General features: G+C 39.2%; 1 protein-coding gene across 2 annotated transcripts in view; it reads right to left on the reverse strand.

The window, feature by feature from the left end:
* Positions 1-471: 471 nt before the first annotated feature.
* Positions 472-25,456, reverse strand: part of brap (BRCA1 associated protein) — a 42,134-nt gene continuing 17,149 nt past the window's right edge. For both annotated transcript variants that reach the window (XM_068005870.1, XM_068005871.1), the window contains exons 7-12: positions 23,179-23,254; positions 17,649-17,787; positions 14,542-14,651; positions 11,170-11,259; positions 7,095-7,198; positions 472-3,649 (exon numbers count right to left, since the gene is read on the reverse strand). In XM_068005870.1, the coding sequence (XP_067861971.1) occupies positions 3,292-3,649; positions 7,095-7,198; positions 11,170-11,259; positions 14,542-14,651; positions 17,649-17,787; positions 23,179-23,254 (877 nt within the window). In that variant the 3' untranslated portion in view covers positions 472-3,291. The remainder of the gene's footprint in view (positions 3,650-7,094; positions 7,199-11,169; positions 11,260-14,541; positions 14,652-17,648; positions 17,788-23,178; positions 23,255-25,456) is intronic.

Genomic DNA, 25,456 nt, shown 5'->3' on the forward strand with positions numbered 1-25,456 from the left:
TGTTCTCATGGAACTTTCCTGGGGGAAGATTGTTTTAAAGGGGAATGAAGTTCTCCCTCAATGGCTAAACACACTGCTCAGTATAGAACTAGGGCATGTAGACCAGGAAGTCTGTGTTAAGTTACCTGGTCTCAGCTGGGGCACTAGAGCTGGAAGTCCTGGACTAGGAGGAAAAAAGGCAACCATGGTTTCACTTCTGATCGCTTTTGATCTAAGTGCATGTGTGTGGACATAAGGTGACAGGATTGAATTTGGATGTGATGCTGCCCTCAGTTGAATAGCCTGCTTGTACTCACCATCTAGACTGCCTCATGAAAAATGGCCACTTGGCTGAGGTACCAGAGGGAAGTTGGTGCTTGTGGAACTGTACCTCAGCAGGAGTTAGATCCTTTAGGAAGGTGGGAAAAGGAATTCAGCTGGATGGAGTGGGATGAGGGCAGCATGGAAGACAACAGAAACAAAAAGTAAATGTTTAAACTGTGCAACAATTTTTATTCTGTAAAAACAATCCTATGATAGTTCTTTTTTTTACAACTAGGGCTGCAACAAAGTCCTGAAACACAGAGCTCTGGTTTGTTCCATTCTGAATCGACGTTTTTTTGCACAAGTCATGTTTGTACTGCCCGATTCACACTTATGACAGTATTATTGCTCAGTTTACTGAAATTAGGTAGAATGGACCAAATTAGATACACTATGTAAAATTACAATACAGTGATCCAGCTCGAAGAGTTTCATGCCAAAAGCATCATTTTGCACTTCAAGATTCAACATCTCTCAAACAAAAAAAATTAAGGCATTTAAAATAAATTGAGTGCATAAAATGTTATTTACAAAACGGATATATTAATACCTCCATTAAGAGGTAACATGGTTTGGCTGTAGATAATAATTTACACCTGTACGTTTTTCTTCAGAGACATTTGTCGCAAAACATCTACAAAAATTATTTTAAGAAATGCCTTTTTGTGCAGTGTGGCTAAAAATGATATGCTAGTGGTTCCCAAGGACAGGTTACAGACATCTCTTACAGATTTTTTTTTACTTCAATTTACCTGCTTGGCAATTCACTCAACATCTATCAATCTACAGCTGTCTAACATCAACCATTATCCGTTATATTTAACCACTATAATAAGATTTACTCAGAAAGCAAAGTGAAAGTAATCTTGCATCTTTAGATTTCTTTATAAACTGCAAAATGCTAATAACTAGTGGATTAAGGTTCATTCAAAAATGAAGTACATGAATTCAAAAAGTTTCCTTTCTCTTTAAATTAACTTTCATAATATATTATCTCACAATCTTTTTTTCTAAGTTTCATTGTTTACACAAACCACAGAATCACATCTGAATCTGGCATTACAAGAGTTCTAAGCTTCCTGCTAAGTACTGCAACCGTTGGACAATATATTTACTGCTGACTCGACCACAAATGAGAGAATGGAGGTAGCTTAGATGGTTTGGTAATCTACCAAGTTCCTTTCCATTCTTAGTTATATAAATGACTAAATGAAATAGGGTTAATTCATCACAAATTTCAACTCAACTGAGTTCCAAATAAGGGGCAAATGCTTTTTTCTGTTGTATTGTAAAGACTCACATATTTACATGTCCAACTGGAGTTTTTAAAACTTGTTCCAGTCTTTTAGATGCAGCAATTTTGGCCATATTTAATATGCACAAGGTTCTGCTTAGGAAATCTATGTATTGCCAAAAAAACCCTCTAAAAATAAAAATTACATGAAAAAAAACAGATGTTAGCTGCAAGCTGGTCAGAAAGAACAAAATCATGTGAATTGGAAATAAAATCTCTTAAAAATCAAGGGTCGTTTACTGCAGGATTCTTTTTCCCCACAAATATAAAAGAACTGGAGTGCTACAGGTGCAAATGAGTTGCAATGGTCTTTGATACAAGTGAAGTAACACCTGGAGACACTAGTGAGATATTCAGTTTATTCTTTGGGTATGTGATGTATGGTGAACCACAGCCCATCTTTATTTCTGGAATATTCCACACTGCTCATCATTCTTTTATTTTACAAGTGAATTATCAATCCTGTCAACAGTTAATTTACCAGTCACATCCGTGGGAAAAATGTGGTTTTACTGTGGATTATCCGTCACTGTCACAAAACCTGGCTGTTAAAGTCAGTGCATGTACAGAAATGGTTTTGTCAGTTTTCTTTCAAGAATACCTTAATTTTTATATTCTAAAAGTTAAATGCTTATAATAAGTTAGTTAATTTGATGGACCCTCATCCTTTCAATTAACTGCAACCATCAGTTCAGTAAACTTAATACACATTTTTCTTTTAAAGACATCTATCTACTTTTATTTATATTTTGTCATTTCACATGGGGTTCTAACACTGAGGAATCTCCATTCTTTTCCCTACCGGCAACATTTATCACTTGCAGGTCAGGTATATCACTAAATGCAAGCTACTCCACGACTGTAACACTTCCATTATCCACATCACTCATTTTATGAATAAATTCTCAATTAATGTTGAATTATGGACAATTTTCTCTTGTGGACTTGCAGTCAATAAGAACTGAACTTAAACTGCCCAAACTCATTTCAGTGAGGTATCTATCAGCTGCCAGAGATGGCATGTCATTAGTCTGGCTATAGTTATGCTGAGATTCCAGATGAAAGCAGTGCTCTGACTCACTACATCACCTGGTCCACAAAAAAATCTACTTTCAACAATAAACTTGTGCAGAAACACTTGATTTAAATTTTCTTTTAAATTCACACTGTGTCCTCCAATGTTCCAGGTATGCATACTGTGCAGATTTGAATGACTGTAGTGTCAACTATATTCTTATTTCCACGTAGACCATATAGCCTATAATCCAAGTAGTGTGTGTAAGTGCTGGATTTGCAGGTCTAATGAGTAAGCTTGTAAATTTCAAGCTAGTTGAAAAATACGAGGATGGATAAGTTTAATGTTAACGTGCATGAGCAGTAAATTATTGTGAATTATTCATTGTGCTAGAGTAGTTAGAGATGTTCTGCAAACCTCTCAATTACATGGCTTCATACACTTAAGCTATAATACCAGCAAATACAAATCAATAATGTTGTATTAAATAATTTTTCTGCACAATGCAGAATATAGCCCAACTGCCAAAAAAACTGGCAATTCTTGAATATAGAATCAATGATAACACAAGTATGTTAGTAGTCAGCACTGAAAATAAGCAAATATACACACACCTCCCAGGAGGTTTTTTTGTTTTTGTTTTTTTTTTCCTTCCTCTTTCAAAAATGAGAAAGCTCAACTATTTGCTCCTTTTGCCTCTTCCTCTCCTGGAGGTCTGTTTGGTTATGGCTCCAGGTGACGGTGCAGCAGATGCCACTGCAATATTTATCTGTCCCTCCTGAATCTCCTGCCGAGTGTCTGCTGGCATTTGATTGATCTTTTGCTGAGTCTCCAGGTAGAACATGACATCTCGCAGCTGTTCCTGCACCTCTGTAATCTGTCGGTCTTTCTCATCGCATGTGTCCTTCAGCTTCTTCTCCTCTTCCTTCAGTTTGGTTTGTAGCTGGATCTGATTAGCTCGCAGGCACTTGTTCATTTCTTGCTCCTCTTTCAGTTCATTGCCTAGTTTCATAACTTTGTTGTTCAATTGAGAACACCTAGCAGAATGGCATGAAAAGAGACATCTTTAAAAACCATATTGGAACATCCCAATTAGAATTCCAGAAGAGCTGAATGCTCATTTATTTATAGCTTTTGGCTCTTAACTGTGCAATACATCTCAAACCCCAGTCCTATCTGCATCTGGCATAGGAAAATGCATTAAAAAAATGACAGTGCTTTCGTCATGGTGGCAGTTTCCTATCGTAAATATTTCCTGTACTGGTAACATATATCCAAAAAGAGAGCAAACATTTTTTGAACAAGAAGTTCCTGCCCACAAAGCTTATTAATGAGAATTTCTGGTCAGATCAAATTATGCGGGACATGCAATATGGATGCACCCTAAATTTAGGTCTACCACGTCTAGCACCAAAAGCACTATACGACTGGATACAAATTATAACTGCCCTAAACATTACGACTGTTTTGGCAAAGGATTGTATTTGGGACTTAATCCTCTAAATTTGCTACTGTATTGTATTCATTCCACATAATGTTATAAATAAATACTTAACAACCCTGCCCCACTTTTTAAAGCCCTAATAGTGGGTGTGGTAAAATTTAATAGGCTAAAATACCATTTCAAACTGCTTCAACAGTTTGTGACTAGCACAGTATTTCAGTAAAATAAACAATGCCAAAAGTACTGCTGGAATAGAACTTTGACTTGGATGATCAGTATGTCGACAGGCTACAGTTACACAACTCATTTTGCACCAGCTGCAATGTCAACAAACGTTGGTCAATTACGTTTGACTTTTACTACAGCTACTATATATTCAAATTTAAACTTTACCTTTCTTAAGGAAAAAGTGCTTGTTTTTATAGAATCATAATGCTAGCCAAGTAGAAACATAGTTTTCATTTGTAAAATCTGCTGAGGAAATGTGTAGAAAGTTCTGGTAAAACCACTGAAACGGTTAAGTACTCAAAAGGCATGCAAACGTCATTCATTGCAAACTAAAAGGGTACAATCTTCAAAAAAATGTAGGGCTAATACAAAAATATTAGCATGAAATAAACACTAGTATTTTAAAAGACAGACAGACTTGCATTTATATACCTCTTTTCACTACCTCAGGACGTCCCAAAGTGCTTTACAGCCAATGAAGTATTTTTGAAGTGTAGTCACTGTTGTAATGTAGGAACTGCGGCAGCCAATTTGCGCACAGCAAGGTCCCACAAACAGCAAAGTGATAATGACCAGATAATCTGTTTCTCAGTGATGTTGGTTGAGGGATCAATATTGGCCAGGACACCAGGGATAACTCCCTGCTCTTCTTCGAAATAGTGCCGTGGGAACTTTTACATCCACCTGAGAGGAGAGACGGGGGCCTCGGTTTAACGTCTCATCTGAAAGACTATATAACTGAAAGACTATAGGTCTACACAGCACTTTAAACATTGTTGTTTGTACAAATATTTGACATTTTTGCCATGACGCAAATTCTTATGTGTGAGAACCTGTTAATCACACACAGAAAGTATCTTTTGATATGAAGGGACATACAAGTCTCTTAGAAAGTTCTGATTCAAGTCTAAATAGCCTCTGAACTTTACAAGCAACACAAGTTGGACTTTACAGGAATTTAAACAGAGTTTAGAAATCATGCCTACAGAGAAAATCAAAAAGAGTGCCCACCACCTCCCCCAACCAACATACAGACTACCACAGCTCTTGTTACAAGTGGCAAGAAGGTGCATATTTCCAAAATGAAGCCCTCAAACAATTTATGGGACATATTCTCATCAAAACTAGCGTGATCAAATGTCACTTGGATGTTCAATACCAAGCAATTCCTCCCTCTCCTCAATCCACATTCCAGGAAGTGATTGCAGACTGGTAAGAGGTCCACCCACAGATCAGCCAGGACAATCTCACTACTAATAGGCAGGATCACCCCCCAACTTCCCCCCTGTCCCTGACCAAAATAAACCCCAGGCAGCAAGAACAAATTGTTTCAGCCCTTAAAGCTACATTGCTCCCAATGCAGGCAAAACCATGCCCCAAAAACCTGAACGTACTTCTTTCGCAAGCATCATGCAATAAAAATATACAATAGTTTCATAAAATATGTATGTGGATAAAATCTTTTGAAAATTCAATAAAAAAGCCCCACAAAGTCTGACAAAGATCCAAAAAGAAACCTTCAAAAGCTTTGATTGCAACAGACGTGCGCCATTCAACATCTCCACCTGACAGAATGAATTAGAAACCTGCTCCCAGGCATTGGTTAATACAATTAGAATTGCATGGGAGCAACCAAGGCTCTCTAATTTTCCTTCTGTCCCTGTGGGGAAATACTCAGCTTTAATTAAGTACCTTCCTGATGGAGTAACTGACATCGGGAACTCTGTGTGAGGGAACTTGCCATCATGAACCCACATACTACAATTGCTTTGCTCTAAATGGCTGCACCAATGTTGAACCAAAAACTTATTTTTTCTAAAACAGTTCACTTGGCGATGGTTTTGCAGATCAACAGTCTGATGCACTGACAATTGTCAACATGTTTGTTTTCCAAAAGTGAGGGGAAAATCACTCAACTTTAGTGTAATTTTTTTAGGTTATTGAGGAGATATAATTTCCTGTAAACAAAATGCCTTGTTTCAAGCCTGCCAATTTTCAAAAAGTCTGTGACGCACAAGAAAAGGACACTTATGAATTGGTTAAAATCTGGTCAAGTGGTTTTAAGTTACAACTGATAGATTATTGTTCATTGACTGCTGGGCCACAAACATATCTTCTCCTCAGTGGATCAGCAAAACAAAATGCCTTTCTAGCCAACTTAGCAGGTCAGAGTTACCTTTGCATTATACCACGTGGCAGAACTGCAAAAATGATCATCTATAATTCTGTCACAGATGATGATTCTAAATGAAACTACTACAATGGGTCATATTTTAAGAATAAATTCAATTGATGGGCTTGTGATGCTGAGTGTCAGCACTGTTAATTTCTTTACCCTACTAGCTGGGGAAAATCACACAGAAGGAAGCTTTGATTAAATTAAAAATAAATGTGAAAGAATTTATTTATTTTAAAAGTAAGATAGAACACTATAATTGGCCTCAGTATCCATAACTTGGGGATGGGAGGAAGAAGGGAAATAAATTAATACATTTTTCTTCTCTTGATTGCTATCCAGTAAACAGTGCTGGAAAGCACAAATGTGTGGCTGTCTGATAAGGACAGGATCAGTTATAATATCCCTGTCAAATGAACAGCCTGCTCACACTTACCAACTCAGTTCATAAATGAACAATAGCCACTTGGGTGTCTGGATTCTTGGCTGAGACACCACCTTTAGGAGAGCAGAGCAAAGAAGGGAAGAAACTTGAGAAAGGGGAAGTGGAAGCTACCACATCACCTGTGGAACTGATGTTTACTTTTCTGAAATTTATGGGGTTGGCAGAACATTTGTTGCAAAAACGGCTTACTTTCTCTCAAGAGCTTGTTTGTCTTTCATCAGTTCGTTCAGTTTCTGCTCCAGACTGTCACACTTTTCAATGGTTTCTTTGAATTTTGTTTTCATATTGTTGATCTGAAAAGATGAAATAGAATAGGGTCAAACTGAGAAAACATCACTGAAGATAATTTACCAATGTTGTAATTTAGATCGTTCTTCATTCAGCTACTTCCAGTCTCAGAGTTTACCACATTTTTATCATAAACTACTTTATTGGTCCTAATCATTTTGTGCTTTACTAAATTTTTAGTTGCAATAGATGTCAAGTTAGATGTCCTTAAAAATAATGGTTCGAAGGCTGTAAAAACAGAATGCACTGGAAATACGCTGCAGGTTCACAGCATTTGAAAAGACAGGTTAACATAAAAATCTTTATACTTCCAACATTTCTGTTTCTAATTCAGATTTCCAGCATTTCAAATTATCCGCTGATAGGATTTGTTGTACTGCAGTTTTTTAGTGCAAGACTATGTAATATTTTTGCATATATATATATATATATAGCCAATTAGTATTAGACTGAACTATAGAACCTGTTCAGGTGTCCTCTGGACAGTTGATATTTCAACTAGACACCATATAGAGAGGATGAAAGCTCCAAACTGCATAGCATATTAATATAATAAAGTAAATGGGCTCCAAGGGTTAAATTATACAGAGAGGTTACATATTGAAGGGATTTTATTTATGATTTTGAAAGGAATTGATAGGGTAGATAGAGAGAAACTTTTTACACTGGTAGGGGAGTCTAGGACAAGGGGACATAACCTTAAAATCAGAACCAGACCATTCAGGAGAGAAGTTAGGAAACACTTCTACAAACAAAGAGTGGGAGAAGTGTGGAATTCTCTCCCACGAAAAGCAGTAGATCCTAGCTCAATTAATAATTTTAAATCTGAGATCGATAGATTTTTGCTAGCCGGGGGTATTAAGGGATGTGGAGCCAAGGCAAGTAAAAGGAGTTAGGATGCAGATCAGCCATGATCTCACTGAATGGCGGAACAGGCTCAAAGGGCTGAATGGCCTACTCCTGCTCTTGTGTAAAGGTTCTCCATCTAAATGTTTCACATGAATTATATCATTTTCACCAAACTGTTTGTTAGGTTCACTCGTCTGTGGTTCCGTAGGTCATCCAAATGCCCACTTTTAAAAACTGGTATTATGTTTGCTATTTTCTGATCCTTGAGTGCTGCTACTGTTTTTAACGATTCCTTATAGATAGTGGCAAGGACATGGCTGATTTCGGCAAACAATAAGTGCTCTTGTATGAAGCTCATCAGGTCCTGATTCCTTGTCTTCCTTGAACTTCCTCAATCTATCAGTGACTGCTTTACCTGAAATTTATATTTCTTTTAGTATTTCCTCCACTCCTCCTAGAAATTCAACTTCCATGCTAGGAACACTGTCCTCCCCAAGTTTCAGGATGATGTGGATAAAGAGGTTAGAAACAAACTAAAATGAAATAAGTCAGCATAAGGAGCCTAAACGTATGATAATAATGAGAGAATGAAAAAATATTTTCACTATTAATCCTCAAAGTAAACATCGTTATGTGGTTTGCAGTGCTAAAAGGAAAAGTTCAATTTTTAAAAATGTGTACACATTATTGGTTTGGAAAGGAAATAAATGTTCATATTTTCAATGAATATACAGTGAAACCCATAAATTAGGGACACCCTAGGAACTTGCATCAGGTGCCCTTTATTTGCAGGTGTGCTTATTTTCAAAATGTCCTAGGATTGGTTGTCTCTCATGTAACAGTCCTTACTTTTTTTTTGCCAGAATGTGGGATCGTGCCTAATTCTGGAGCCCTGCCGGCAGGATGCGATTTCAGTTCATTTTCCGTTCGTTGGGTTTCCCAGTCCATGCCATAACGGGGTCCTTTTCCACTGAGGGAAGGATGTCCTGATCCTGGGATCTGCTATGTTAGCAGCCTGCACAGGGCAAGGTGCTTGCTGTGGGGCCGGGGTGCTTGGGGGATCCCAGCCAAATTGGGGGGGATTAATGTCCTTCAGATCCCTATCCGGGACCCCCTTCGTCCGTGTGCTGCAGCTGCTAACGTTTGAAGTGCTGGGGTAGCGGGCTGTTAGCAGCTCATCAGTACCTGACATACTGGTGTAGGGTTGCCAACTCTGGTTGGAGGCATTCCTGGAAGTTTGATCACGTGATGTTCTGACCACATGACATCTACAAATGTTATTGGATTTACCGTATAAAGGTTGGGTCCCCTATAGTTGAAAATCTTTATTTGTGATTTCACGCCAGCGAGCTGTTGTGTGAGAAGTTCCAATAACCAGGAGGCACCAGGAACAGACGAGGAAGGGAAACCAAGGGCAGGGAAAAGGGGAAACCATTCTCTCCATCTCTCCCCACAAGCCCCCAGTCTCCATCTCTCAACACAGCCCCCATTCCCCAGTCTCCATCTCTCCCCCAAGCCCCCATTCCCCATCTCCCCCGAGCCCCCAGACCCCATCTTCCCCCCTAGCCATTCCCCAGTCTCCATCTCTCTCCACGAGCCCTCATTTCCTCTCCCCCCCCCCCCCCACCCCCAAGCCACCATTCCCCAGTCTCCCTCTTCCCCAGTCTTCCTCTCCACCCCAATCCCCCCTCCCCCCACGTGATTTCAGCACCCCCCATTCCCAACTCCCCACCTGGCAGTTCCCGACTTTTGGACTGGGGAGTTCATTACCCAGCATCCATAGTGGCAGAGAAAGAGCTGTGCATGTATAGCTATGGTTGCTGGGTAAAGAGATCTCCAAGCCACAAAAACCATTTCTTTCACCCGCTGCCACCTCGCACTTACCTGCGTGAGCCATGTTTTAAGTTGTAAATGGACGGTGCATTGAAGGCTGTCCGTAGTTCCTAATTTGCGAGTATCCGTAGTTTCAAGGTGCAGCTTGTATCTATTACAATGTAAATTATTTGGGACTGTCAATAAGTGTCCGTTTTTTGCAGATGTCCTTTTTTGGGGGTGTTCATTTGTACAGGTTTCACTATAGTTATATTTTGTTCTGGTTGATGACGTATCTACTTTATGTAAGGTTTCTATTGTAACACTTCCAATATCAAGTAGGTATATTTTAATTTTAATCTTTATTTCCTCAAGATGGCCTGGTAACCACAAAGCTAATACAACAAAACTTAATAAATCAAATGCCTTGCAAGCTCTTCCTCCTCCTTCTTGCATCCTCACTGCATGTCAGGTTGGCTCTGTTGGCAGCACTATTGCCTCGGAGTCAGAAGTGTGGACTCAAGCCCCACTCCATGACTTGAGCACATAATCTGGGCTGACACTCCAATGCAATGCTGAGGGAGTGCTGCAATCTCAAAGTGCCATACTTTGATCAGACATTTAACCACATCTATTTGTTCAGGTTGATGTTAAGGATTCCAAGGTACTATTCATAAGAGCAGGGATTTCTCCTGGATGTCCTCATTCCTACCTCCCAAAACCATTAAAGAGAGATTAAATCAGCATTCCATTGATGTTTGTGGAACCTTAGCAATTGTAAAATGGCCACTTCATTTGCCTATATAAGTCACTGCACTTCAAAAGTAATTAATTCTATGCGACATTTCTGATGTTCGTATTGAAATCAAAGCTCCTCACACGATTTCATATTGCAAACCATATGCCCCTTAGCTTTTCCTTCCTCCTACAATCTGCAAGCTTTTAATAACTAAACTCTTGATTTACTTCATTTTCACTGCTACTGTTTTCGATCTTGGTGCTGTCTTGCATGATGGGCCTTTGGCCTGTTATCATAGGGTTGTCAATATTAAAAAATCCATTCCAATGTCAGAATCCCAGCATGTGAAAGAAAGTTTACTAGTTTAATTGGTGGGGGGGGGGGGGGGGGGGGGAAGAGAAAGAGAAAGAGATAGATGAGGACTAACCAGGTGGAGGTCTAGATTATTCAAACGCATCTCCTGGAGGGGTCAACCGTGGAAAAGCACCTGTAAAGAAGACAGGTTGTATTCTCCCACTCTCTTGGGCAAGAATAGCAAGGAAGAAAAATAAAGAATCACTAACAAAAGCAACTAACCTCTTCTGCTGCATCTTTCTCCAAGTGCACTATCTTGTTTTCCCAGTAAATGCGTTGAGATTCTAGCTGACTGGTCAGAAGGTATGAATACTGTTAAGAAAAAGTTTACGAAATCTATTAAACCATTTTAATAAAGCTGGTTCACACAGACCATGAAACATGCTTAAGCAAAATATACTGCTAGATAAATTTCAACATAGACATAACTTACAAAAAGGATTTCCATATAAAAAAAGTTCCCATCACTGCAAATCAAAATAATACTTAAGTTTGTTATTAAGTTTCTACTTTAGGATATTTTCCTTTGCCCCTACATTTAGATCACCATATGCTGTTTGAGGGAAGTTGGCAGGTCGTCAATTATTGTTCTAGCTCCAACTGCTGTGCAGTGTACCAGAGCAGGCTGGGATGTGTCTAGTTTCTACAAGACACCTCTTCTTACTGAAATGGTTAAGGCCAGGAATGCATATTCTTATCCTATCAGTCCTTGGTACAGTACATTGGAGCTCCAATTTGGTATACTGCTAAACTCCTGCCCTCAGCAACTTGTTTTTTGAAACTAATTTTACTTTATGACGAAGGAAGATCCAACTTTTCATACTACAATGACATGTATAGGACATACATGGTTGCAAATTCATAATTAGATAAAATATTTAAAATCAGTTCTCATGGTGATTCAGGTGGTGTGTGATACTAAGCTGTACAAACGGACATGTTCCCAGGTTTAATTAGTAGCCTGTACAGAGGTAGCCAATCTCATCAAAAGTAGTACTTTGAATCCTGTAATTGGCCTCAGTGACTCAAAGTTAGAGAGGGGCTAGGGAAAGGCAAGATTCCTGTTCCCTATCACTATCTAGTAACCTTTGTTGGAGGTACATGTATATGAACGTAGGGCAAAAATATCATTAGGCTCAACTGTGATGCCATTCCCCCCCCCTCCAATAATAATTCATCAGCATTCAGTAATTCAGGCTCATGCATGAAGAAAGACCATTAAAGCAAGGTTCCAAACTACTACTGTTTCATCTGGAACTATACTGGAGCAGAAGTTGTCTGTTTCAGAAAAGGAGGGGTTAAAGGGAGGAGACAAAAAAAAGCATTAACTTACTTCCATTAACCAACATTAATAAATAAATGTTTATTTTTAAAAATGTTTTAATGTGAAGATAGTACTTACCTAAACACTTTATCCACAGAAAATTAATGCGCTACCTAAACTGTCAATTAAACTGTTATAATTACACTACACTTTATTTGTTTACAATTTTTCATCTTCCTGTCTTCAAGGCAGACTGGGTGCCAGCAGCCTTTCCCAGGTAGCAATTCTTCATGTGAGTCTGGACAGTGTCAGCAGACTACTAAATCATGGGCAACATTATATTATAGCAGAGCCTAGTTCTGTTCTCATGTCATGTCCACATATGGGCACTTTTCCAGGATAAGTTGTTAGACAGTAATTGGAATGCGAACTTTGGATGATTTCGACGCTTGTTTACTTAGGGACAAATCAGGGATTGAACCTGGAATATTGCTATAAGGCTCAATGCAACTCTAGGTAGTGCATCTACCCACTCAGCCTTTGAGAGAGACCTGATAACTGACAATGCATACACTGTCAAAAGCCACAAAGCCAAAAAACCTCATAGTGCTTTAAGTACTGTCACGTGATAATGCATACTTTCTAGTGTTGCATGCCAGTGCAACTGCTGCATAACAGGATTTTAAGTAAATTAACATAAAATCACCGAGTGAGTTCAAGGCTGTAATTCAATCTTTAGATTCATAAAATATTTCCCCATAGTTGAGGACAGTATCTAAGACTCTCCCCCCTTCCAAATGCATCACAGTCTTGTAACTCAGTCCCTAGTCTCCACTGTTCTAGCTGGGCTCACTAAGTAATCTAATACCTGAAGCAGAAAATAAAGTCTTCTGCGACATCTTTATTTTAAATACATCAGTACAGTATATCATAAAACCAACAGAACTGGTTAAGATCAAATTACTTCCATCATGATTTTTCTTTTGAGAAATAAGTTTTAACTTTTGAACAGCTCACAACAGAAACAAAGATCACTAGGTTTGGGCTCCGGACAGGTTTCTAGATTAATTTCAATCCTATAAATTGTAAATTAAAATGAATGAATTAACTTCTGCCAAGTGTGTTCTTTATTTTTAAAAAAAGCAGCTATAATGATTTCCAAAATGATTTCCAAAATAGGCAACAATGAATGTTAGAGGTGGTCATCCAGTCACAAGCAACCACTTTCACCCATGGCACTATTAAGATTAGGCATAGCTAACTCTGTATTTCACCTTGGATGTTCATTTCCAGGCAACAGCATGCTAGCTTGAGAGAGAGAGAGACAACCTCATGCCAACAGTACAACTTGCAGTTTTTTTTTAAAAACATTTTTTTTGGCCTTAAGCTTCTACCAGCACCAGAGAAGCACCACGCCAGTTAATGTGAGGAAAACCACTGCACTACCAGTATGAGAGAGCAGGAGGATCTCAGCTGGACAAGCTGCTGGCAGTCAATATCTTTGTTCACCCTGCCGTTACTTTCAATGCCACCACCCTTTACAGTGACAGGGTAGGAAGGACAGAGTCCACTGGCACTGGCTTTTTCAAACCTGTCAAAAATGCGAATTTCCAAAAATTCAGTATAGCAGCAAAACGCATTGTTTATAATGGCAAATAAGATCCAAGTTATGAACTACTTGGATACCCATTTACTTCTATAAATGGGTTGTTAAAATAAACGTTTATAGGAAACTTCTCACATTTCTTGCGTTTGACCATCAACTTTCCTTCACACAATTTTCCTTCAGCTGGGAGAGCTGGATGGGGTGAACCAAGGCCTACTCAATGTAAAACACCAATGCCACTGCTGCTTGCTAACAATTTATCTGCTCCAAAACCACCAAGTATTCACATGCTGATCCATCTCAGTTACTAAGCTCACTCAACAGTGGTAAACAAGATCCAGCAACAAATCTACAGGCAGCAGGTTATCAGCAAGTGTTATCTAAATAAACATTTTTGTGTTTAATTGAATTTCACATCTAAACATATTTGCGTTACACTGCAGTGTGGCCAAAATAATTTCACCATGTGATATTCCACTTTCCTGCAGGAGAAGGCATAAACAACAGTAACTGAATATGAACAATCTCTTACAAGTACACCTGCCACAGGACCAAACAATGCCTGTGAAAGTCTGAGGCCAGGACATTCCACTATCACAGTTGGGGAAAACAGCACAATAGTGGAAGGCAGTGGTAGGTGTGAATGTTGGGGATGGAAAGAACGTGTTGAGAAAAGAACAGGAAACAAAAAGTTTGTGAGCAAGTACTTGAAAAGTCCACTAACCTCTAACTGAAGGGCATCAATTTTTTCATCCTGACAAGTGTCACCCTCACACTCATACTGGACAATCTTTCCATCTGTTTTACTGGCCACCAAGCGATGAACATAGTTATCTAGAGAAACCAAAACACAACTTCAAAATAATGGAGGTTGAAGACTCTGGTGAAATGCATTGAGTTGTTGTCCAACAAATATAAAATGCATTGCCAATTGTTAGCCTTTTGATATTTTAAATTTGCATTCCTTCACATAAAAATTAATTGTATCTGCCAACATCCTAATTTAAAACCAACTTACATTTTAAAATATAAAAATAGATAATTTCCTGGATTAAAAAAAAGTATTTAGTCTCATCCCCCAAACAATGTTTCTACGTGGGCAGTAGTAGATGTGTAGCACAAGGTGAGCAGATGGAAAACCCACCGAACACTTCGAGAGGACACGACAGGCTGGTGGAATGGGTGGACACACGGCAGATGAAATTTAACGCAGAGAAGTGCGAAGTGATACATTTTGGCAGGAAGAACGAGGAGAGACAATTCAAACTAAATGGTACAATTTTAAAGGGGGTGCAGGAACAGAGAGACTTGGGGATGTATGTGCAGAAATCTTTGCAGGTGGCAGAACAGGTTGAGAAAGCAGTTAAAAAAGCATATGGGATCCTGGGCTTTATAAACAGAGGAATAGTGTACAAAAGCAAGGAAGTTATGTTGAACCTATATGGTTCGGCCACAACTGGAGCATTGTGTCCAATTCTGGGCAGCACACTTCACAAGGATGTGAAGGCCTTAGAAAGGGTGCAGAAAAGATTTACTAGAATGGTTCCAGGGATGAGGGACTTCAGCTCCGTGGATACAATGGAGAAGCTGGGGCTGTTCTCCTTAGAGCAGAGAAGGTTGAGAGGAGATTTGATAGAAGTGTTCAAAATCATGAAGGGTTTAGATAAAGTAAGTAAGGAGAAACTGTTCCCATTGGTGGAAGGGTCGAGAACCAGAGGACACATTTAATTTGATTGGCAAAAGAACCAAAGGCGACATGAGGAAAAAAATTTTTACGCAGCGAGTAGATATGATCTTGAATGCAGTGCCTGAAAGGGTGGTGGAAGCAGTTTCAATTGCGGCTTTCAAAAAGGAATTGGATAAATACTTGGAGGGAAAAAATTTGTAGGGCTACAAGGAAAGAGCAAGGGACTGGGACTAACTGGATTGCTCTTACAAAGAGACGGCACGGGCTCAATGGGCCAAATGGCCTCCTTCTGTGCTGTAAACATGCTATGGTTCTATTCCATGATTCTACCACTATGCTAAATAAGCATAAGTTAGGGAAGCAAGGCAGCAGTCTGGGAATAATGCCTCTCCCTATGATTAAGTATAGCATCTCCCCACAGTAACATAGCTGAGATCAGGCAGAGCTTTAGCAAAGTTGGTGATTGAATTTGCATCTCATCACTCCATTCCACCTCAATTTGCTGGTCTGATACGCACTGATGAAAATCACTTTTCATTGTGTGGGGGGCTTATAACAACATCACAGCTGATTTTTTTCCAGTAAAAGCCAGATGTGTTTTTTTGTAAAATCACAGTTAAGAAGAAAACTGTCACAGGAAATGTTTTGGAAATATTTAAGCAATTAAAAAAAAAGCTTTCCTTCAGCTGATTTAACCAGCCAATTGAGAGGCAAAGCAGTATTGTCCCTTGTATGCTTAAATTGGTCTAGATACAGACTAGTCAGATGTGTGAGGTCTGTCAACACTTGCAATTCTCAAAGGGAGTCCTGATGCAGCCTCTCCACAGGAATCTCAAAGTACTGCCAAAGTAGGAACAAAGTATCAGGGATGACTTCACTGGCTCCATTTGAGCACTTCCTAGAGACTCCTGCTTCTGGATGATGCTTAGTACTCCCTTTGAGAAGCAAGAGTGTTAGTAACTTTGCATACATTGTGAATATCTCCTCAATAATACTTCAAAAGTACTATCCTTAGTCTATGTTCTTTTGATGTGGAGATGACAGTGATGGACTGGGGTGTACAAATGTAAGGAATCTTACAACACCAGGTTATAGTCCAACAGTTTTATTTGAAAATCACAAGCTTTCGGAGGCTTTCTCCTTCGTCAGGTGAGTGTCGAGATTCATTGAAAATTACCGCATATATAGTCATAGAACAATGCCTGGTGATTACAGATAATCTTTCCAACTGCCCGTTATCAAGGCCATCAAATTAACTGAATAGTGTTCAGACAGAGAAACCTTAGATACCCCAGACAACTGAATATACAAACGGCCAGAACCAAAGAAAGAGAGGGGGAGAGAGAGAGAAACATCCGAAAGGAAGAGAAAGAGAGAGAATGACCATTTGTATTAAAAACAGATAACTTTTTTTTCCCCTGGTGGGGTTACGTGTAGCGCATCATGAACCCAAGATCCCGGTTGCATTGTTCTATGACTATATATGCCGTAATTTTCAATGAATCTCGACACTCACCTGACGAAGGAGAAAGCCTCCGAAAGCTTGTGATTTTCAAATAAAACTGTTGGACTATAACCTGGTGTTGTAAGATTCCTTACATATGTTCTTTTGGTTATTTTAATTATTATGGCCAAAAACTTAATTTGAAATTTGATTAATTTCAAATTTTTGATTCGGTGATCTTGTATAACAAAATAAATCTTAGCAAATGTTAAACAGAAAGCAACAGATTCCAGTATTATACCAAGTACCAAAAGTTAACTCCATCATTCCGTTCTTAAAATAGGAAGATATTCAGAGTTTTTAACACCACTACTGCCTCGAGCAGATTATGAGATACCCAATTGCTTGGATGGGAGTTAGTGTAATTCAACACATAATGACTATTGGTTTTTGATATTCGCAGCTGCCTGATTTGAATTCACAGCCAGAAGCATATAGTACTCTTAATACTAGGGTACCAAGCATTAATCATTGCATCTGCATCATAAGAATATAACTCAATTAACAAACAGTAAAAGTACTGAAGATATTTTCATTTAAAAATACATAGCTAGGTCAATAAGATCAATGATATGGCCCAGTGACTCTAAGAGACTATTACACTGTTTGTGAAAGATGAGATCATCATTAGCATAGTTACCTCCTGCATAGTCCCAGACTCTGTGATTGGTGAGCTGCATAGCATACGTGTGTTGTGTTTCTTCAAAGTGTTTATATGCGTGACGACTGACGTATCGGCCACATCCTATGTGTCCACATATCAAACAAATCCACAGGTTCTGTAGGAGAGGAGGGGGAAGAAATTTAAATTTTAAAAAAGTTGCACTGAACCATGAATATCCTAGGATTCTTTCTACACATTTCCTGCAATTTTAGCAGCAACATGGATTTACTGTCACTTATGAGTGAAATAATATTTTATCCAGTCAGTGGTGGGATGTTCTATTATTATGGACACCTTTCCAAAGACATTATGTTATGTATTGAAGAATACAAGTCATCATCCGTGTTTACTGGTTAATCTCCCACAGCATTGCTCACAAACAGAATTTTAAAAAAAATTCCTGTAAGTATATCTCTGCTAATCTCCCAATTGAATTTTTCCGGTCTTCAATTATTTCCCCTTTCTCTCTCGTTCTGTATGCCTCATATACTTTCTCTTCTTCATTTCGTATCTGCTTACCTCAATTTCTTACTTTTTCTTTATCTCTCTCATTTGTTTGTCTCTTGTGCACTATTTCTGCTCTTCTGTATGTATCCTATTATTTGTGTCTCTCACATACATTCACTACGTTTCACTCATTCTTTCTGTATTCTCACACAAATTCTCTTTCCCTCTCCTTTTCTCTCTCATTCTATTATATGTTTCTTTCACACATCTGTACATTTTTCACACTTGTGCATGTTTCCCTCATAGTCTCTCTTTCCTTCTCTCTCTCTCTCCTTTTACTGTCTTACTACCTTTCTTCCCTTTTCCTCATATCCCATAGAGACCTGAAGCCTGGCATGGGCTTTCAATCTTCTGACTGCTGCAGAAATTGTCAAGTCTCACCAGGGTATGAAGCCATAGCTTTCTTCCCTTTGCGATCATCACAAATATTTCAGATAAATTACCAACCAGGAGGAAGCTTCCATCACCATTTTAAGCAGCATCTCTCACCTGGAATAGCTGGTTGGTTCACTTTTTCAAAAAAAACTCTTAGAAAGATGGGAGGTGGGTTTGAGCGAAGCTGTGGGAAAACCACTGTTGTCTTTCCCAAGGTGGGGAGAGAGGTATCAAGGTGGAGGGCCAAGATGGGTGAAAGTCATGCCACCAAAGGTAGAGTGGAGCAAAGTAGAGCTTCAGAGAAGTTGATCATGAAGGCAACCAAAGCATGAATAAAGGTTTTTACATTCCCATATAAACCCGAAAAAAAGGATAAAATTATAACATAGAAGGCTAGAATAAATGAACAACATCACCAATGTTATATTTTATGTACATAGACACATGCGCGCGCACATGCACACACACAGAGTAAATCTCTGATATATATTTTGCACTATTTTTCAATACAACAGCTGACCCACAAGACTCCTAGCCAAATGTTATGGGCCATGTACTGCTGTGCTTTAGCAAAATACATTATACAAAACTACTATAATCATATAATCAAAGAAGATTACAGCACGGAAGGAGGCCATTCGGTCCATCGAGTCCACGCCGGCTCTATGCAAGAACAATCCAGCTAGTCCCACTCCCCCGCCCTTTGCCCCAGCCCTGCAAATTTTTTCCTTTCAAGTACTTATCCAGTTCCTTTTTGAAGGCCATGATTGAATTTGCCTCCACCACCCCCTCAGGCAGTGCATTCCAGATCCTAACCACTCGCTGTGTAAAAAAGTTTTTCCTTATGTCACCTTTGGTTCTTTTGCCAGTCACCTTAAATCTATGTCCTCTGGTCCTTGACCCTTCCGCTAATGGGAACAGTTTCTCTCTATCTACTCTGTCTGGACCCTTCATGATTTTGAATACCTCTATCAAATCTCCTCGCAACTGTCTCTGTTCCAAGGAGAACAACCCCAGCTTCTCCTGTCTATCCACGTAACTGAAGTCCCTCATCCCTGGAATCATTCTAGTAAATCTCTTCTGCACCCACTCTAAGGCCTTCACATCTTTCCTGAAATGCGGTGCTCAGAACTGGACATAATACTCCAGTTGTGGCCGAACCAGTGTTTCATAAAGGTTCATCATGACTTCCATATTTTTGTACTCTATGTCTCTATTTATAAAGCCCAGGATCCCGTATGCTTTTTTAACCGCTTTCTCAACTGCCCTGCCACCTTCAACAATTTGTGTACACGTACCCACAGATCTCTCTGTTCCTGAAACCCTTTTAGAGTTGTGCCCTCTAGTTTATAAATGCTTACTATGTAAATTAATGTCAGGTAAAAGTCAATTGGGAGTCTAAGACGTCTAGTAATACATCATCTGCACACAAAGTTTTGGATTACTTGCCCTGTTAAGATACCCGATATTTCCAGTGGATCATTTATAGACCAAAGGTTCAACAGCCAAAGTGAACAGAAAACATCTCTGCTGTCTACCTTTGAAGAACTGAAATAGAACAGATTCAACCACATTGGTGCATCCTGATGAGCAAGGGCTATTAACAACTCGACAGAAGTCTCCACAAATCCTTTGTCTCAAAGAAAGTTAAACAGCACAGCGACTGAAAACGACCCAGCAGATGGGATCCTACTGAAAATAAATGGAATGTGGTCCCTTTAATGAACAAAGAACAACAAAGGAAGACAAAAAAGATAGTAAGAGCTGCAAAAAGGGAATGCGAAAAGAAACTTGCGGGGATATCAAGATTAATACAAAAAGTTTTTACAATTATATTAGAAGAAAAAGGGTAGTCAAGAGTAATGTGGGCCCTTTAAAAACAGATGCGGGTAATATTGCAAATGAAAATAAGGAAATGGCAGACTTGTTGAATAATTACTTTGTAGAGGAAGAGGATAATATACCTAACATTCCAGGGAAACTAATAACGAATCAAAGACTGCAACTCACTAAAGTTAACGTAAGCAAGAAAACAGTATTAGAAAAAATAATGGCACTATAGACTGACAAATCCCCAGGGCCTGATGGTTTCCCCCCCAGGGCTTTATAAGGAAGTAGGTGAGGAAATTGCAGATGCTTTAGCCATAATCTTCCAAAGCTCTCTTGATTCAGGAATTGTCCCTTTAGATTGGAAAATTGTAAATGTAACTCCATTATTTAAGAAAGGTAAGAGAGAGAAATCAGGAAATGATAGATCTGTTAGTCTAACATCTGCTGTGGCGAAGATATTGGAATCTATAATTAAGAACAGTGATACTGAGCACTTAGAGAAATCCAACATGGATTTGTAAAGGATAGATCATTTCAAACGAACCTAATTGAATTTTTTGAGGAAGTAACTAAAGTAGTAGACAGGTGAATGTCTATGGATGTAGTTTATATGGATTTCCAGAAGGCATTTGATAAGGTTCCACATTAGAGACTGTTAACTAAAATTAAAGCTTATGGAATTGAAGGCAAATTATTGATCTGGTCAGGAGATTAGTTAGGCAGTAGAGAACAGAGAGTAGGGATAATGGGTATGTACTCAAATTGGAAGGAAGTGACTAGTGGTGTCCCACAAGGATCTGTGCTGGGGCCTCAACTATTCATTATACTTGTAAACAATTTTACAACACCAAGTTATAGTCCAACAATTTTATTTGAAATTCACAAGCTTTCGGAGGCTTCCTCCTTCCTCAGGTGAATGTTGTGGAAATGAAATCCTCGAATCCTTCGCATTTATAAATCACAGAACAATGCCTGGTGATTACAGATAGTCTTTCCAACTGCCCGTTGCCACGGCAATCACAGTGTGCAGACAGAGAGGTGTTACCTAAAAGGCCACCGAATATACAAACCACCAAAAAAAAACAGAGAGAGGCAGAAACAAACATAGAAAAGACAGCAAATGACCCGTTATATTAAAAACAGATAACATTTGTTCGCTGGTGGGGTTACGTGTAGCGTGACATGAACCCAAGATCCCGGTTGAGGCCGTCCTCATGGGTGCAGAACTTGGCTATCAATTTCTGCTCGATGATTTTGATAGCAGAAATTGATATATTGGCCTTGGAAGGAATGCAGTGAGATTCACCAGAATATCACCAGGGCTCCAAGCGTTAGATTAGGAGGAGAGATTGCATAAAGTAGGCTTGTATTCTCTGGAATATAGAAGGCTAAGGAGTGATTTGATTGAGATTTTTAGAATTTTGAAAGGAATTGATAGGGTAGATAGAGAGAAACTTTTCCTGTTGTTTGGGGGTTGGTGGGGGGGGAGGGGGGGGGGGGGAAGAGTTTAGGACAAGGGGACATAACCTTAAAAATCAGAGCCAGGCCATTCAGGAGAGAAGTTAGGAAACATCTCTTCATGCAAAGGGTGGTATATCTGAGATTGACAGATTTTTGCTAGCCAAGGGTACTAAGGGATATGGAGCCAAGGCGGCTGGATGGAGTTAGGATACAGATCAGCCATGACTTCATTGAATGCGGAACAGGCTCGAGGGGCTGAATGGCTACTCTTGTTCCTATGTTCCTATGTTCCTAAATAAAGCTTTACAAGCCTGGATTTCTTAACAATAAATTCGAAGCTCTTGGCACAACTTCTCTAACAGGTACATTATAAATGAATTACTTCTTAAACCTGCTTTATATAATACATATGGTCTTAAAAACAAAATAATCTTGTTGTTCCATATACATAAGAGGACGGAACAACATAAACTACCAAGCCTCTTTTTAAAAAAATGGTATGGGGAAATTATTGTACAGTAGTGTTTCTGCTTCTCTCCTTTTCCAATGTGAATACTTCAATAGTCAGGAGCAAAGAGAGGCTTTGTGGGTTATGCCCAGTGGTGTGTGACCCAGTAGAACAATAAACTACAAATAAACTATTGCTCAGAATGTCACGTGTGGTATGAAATTGACCACTGTATTAAACAAAAACAGTTAACAGTTTTGTCAAAAGAGTCAATACTAAAAACTGAAACAACCAAATGAAATTCAGAAAACACTACAAAATGGTTTATATGCACAAGTAATACAGAACTGGTACATGAAAAGGGTAGGGTGAGGTATACAGTCCTTTGATCTGTGAGATGTGGGCTTGAATCCACTCCAAACAAACTACCACAGAAGGTAAAACAAAACAGCCCTCAGGATGAAAGTTCCAACTAAGATTGTGTCATGTGAAAGGAGTTTGGGCAGTCTCAACCCAGTGCCTTATGGCATGTGTCCACCACACATAGCTGGCCATAGTTCAGCTCAAATAAGCAATCACACTCAGAAGGCCACAGGATAACTGGGGTGAGGAATGGAAAATTTTACGGATGCAGTAGCAGGTGCTCTGCTGAGGATGTGGTTAAGGCACATTCCTGAGCCTGAACAGACAGAGTTTTCTCTGCACCTGCTACGTGACCCACGTAGGCTTGATGAGACACTGGTGCCAAAAGTGGAAATATATTCCACTCCATAAGTCCACAACAATCACCATGGAAACCATTCCTTTTTTAAAAAAAATTAAAGAATTAGTACTGAAGTGTTTTAATCCCATTATAAGTGTTCTTTATTGTTCTTACTTACTTACCTCCTGGACTCCACACTCAAAACATTTGTTTTCTTCTACTGGCTCAGGGGTCTGACAGTATCTGCAAACTGGGCACCTAAGACGAAATAAAATAATTCTAAGGTTATTGGTCAACCCAGTATTTAACATTTAACATTGAGTAAACAAACTTCTCACTATTTTTTGACATGCAAGTTGCAGGAATGTTGCATTACTTTACATTCCTGCAACTTTTATACACACTAAAGGCCAAATGCTGGTATAAATTAATACATATTTCTGATTTCAAAAATAACCAATCCTCATCAGTAAAAACTGATGCTTGTAAAAGAGTTTCAAATCCAGATACCAAGTCATGAAGGGAAATTTGTTTATCTTGAACAAATAACTTAAAAGGCGCAATAGAGGACTTTGTGGTACAGTGAGCTAAAACACTAAGTTTGCTGAATTAGTCCAATTTGGAACCACTCCAATGTACAGTCATGTGATTTAGCCAGTAGTGCTCTCTATATTTTTTTGAAAATTGCATATAATAAAAATTATAGCTGCCATTTTACCCCAGAGAGCCAACTATTGTACTCAATCCGCCAACACAGATTTGCGTACTGAGCTAGGATACTCAGAGTAAGTAGTGTGGTGCACATTGCAGTGGCATAGGAACATGAGTAGGCCATTCAGTCCCTGTGCCTGCTCCGCCATTTGATAAGATTATGGCTGATCTGTGATCTAACTCCATATACCCGCCTTAGGCCCATATCCCTTAATACCTTTGATTGCCAAAAAGCTATCTAGCTCACATTTAAATTTAGCAATTGAGCTAGTATCAATTGCCGTTTGCGGAAGAGAGTTCCAAACTTCTACCACCCTTTGTGTGTAGAAATGTTTTCTAATCTCGCTCCTGAAAGGTCTGGCTCTGATTTTTAGACTGTGCCCCCTACTCCTAGAATCCCCAACCAGCAGAAATAGTTTCTCTCTATCCACCCTATCTGTTCCCCTTAATATCTTATAAACTTCGATCAGATCACCCCTTAACCTTCGAAACTCTGGAGAATACAACCCCAATTTGTGCAATCTCTCCTCGTAACTTAACCCTTGAAGTCCAGGTATCATTCTAGTAAACCTACGCTGCACTCCCTCCAAGGCCAATATGTCCTTCCGAAAGAGTGGTGCCCAGAACTGCTCACAGTACTCCAGGTGTGGTCTAACAGGGTTTTGTATAGCTGCAGCGTAGCTTCTGCCCTCTTGTACTCTAGTCCTCTAGGTATAAAGGCCAGCATTCCATTTGCCTTCTTGATTATTTTCTGCACCTGTTCATGACACTTCAATGATCTATGTACCTGAACCCCTAAGTCCCTTTGGACATCCACTGTTTTTAACTTTTTACCATTTAGAAAGTATCCTGTTCTCTCCTTTTTTGATCCAAAGTGGATGACCTCACATTTGTCTACATTGAATTCCATTTGAAACAGTTTTGCCCATTCACCTAATCTATCAATATCACTTTGTAATTTTATGTTTTCATCTACACTTTTTGCAATGCCACCAATCTTTGTGTCATCGGCAAACTTAGATATGAGACTTCCAAGCCTTCATCTAAGTCGTTAATAAATATTGTGAATAATTGAGGCCCCAAGACAGATCCCTGCAGGACTCCACTAGTCACATCCTGCCAATGTGAGTACCTACCCATTATCCCTACTCTCTGTCGCCTTTCGCTCAGCCAACTTCCTAACCAAGTCCGTACTTTTCCCTCGATTCCATGGGCTTCTATCTTAGCTAACAGTCTCTTATGTGGGACCTTATCAAATGCCTTCTGGAAGCCCATATAAATAACATCCATTGACATTCCCCTGTCCACTACTTTAGTCACCTCTTCAAAAAATTCAATCAGGTTTGTCAGGCACGACGTACCTTTCACAAATCCATGCTGGCTCTCTCTGATTAACTGAAAATTCGAGGTGTTCAGTCACCCTATCCTTAATTATAGACTCCAGCAATTTCCTCACAACAAATGTTAGGCTAACTGGTCTATAATTCCCTTGTTTCCCTCTCTCTCCTTTCTTAAAAAGTGGAGTGACATGTGCAATTTTCCAATCTAGGACAGTTCCTGAATCTAGAAAACTTTGAAAGATTATAGTTAGGGCATCTGCAATGTGCTCACCAACTTCATTTAAAACCCTGGGATGGAAACCATCCGGTCCTGAGGATCTGTCACTCTTCAGTGCTATTATTTTCTTCATTACTGTTGCTTTACTTATGTTAATTTTATCACGTCCCTGTCCCAATATTTGTTTTCTTG

The sequence above is a fragment of the Heptranchias perlo genome, chromosome 25 (genome assembly GCF_035084215.1).
Source record: "Heptranchias perlo isolate sHepPer1 chromosome 25, sHepPer1.hap1, whole genome shotgun sequence".
NCBI lineage: Eukaryota > Metazoa > Chordata > Chondrichthyes > Hexanchiformes > Hexanchidae > Heptranchias > Heptranchias perlo.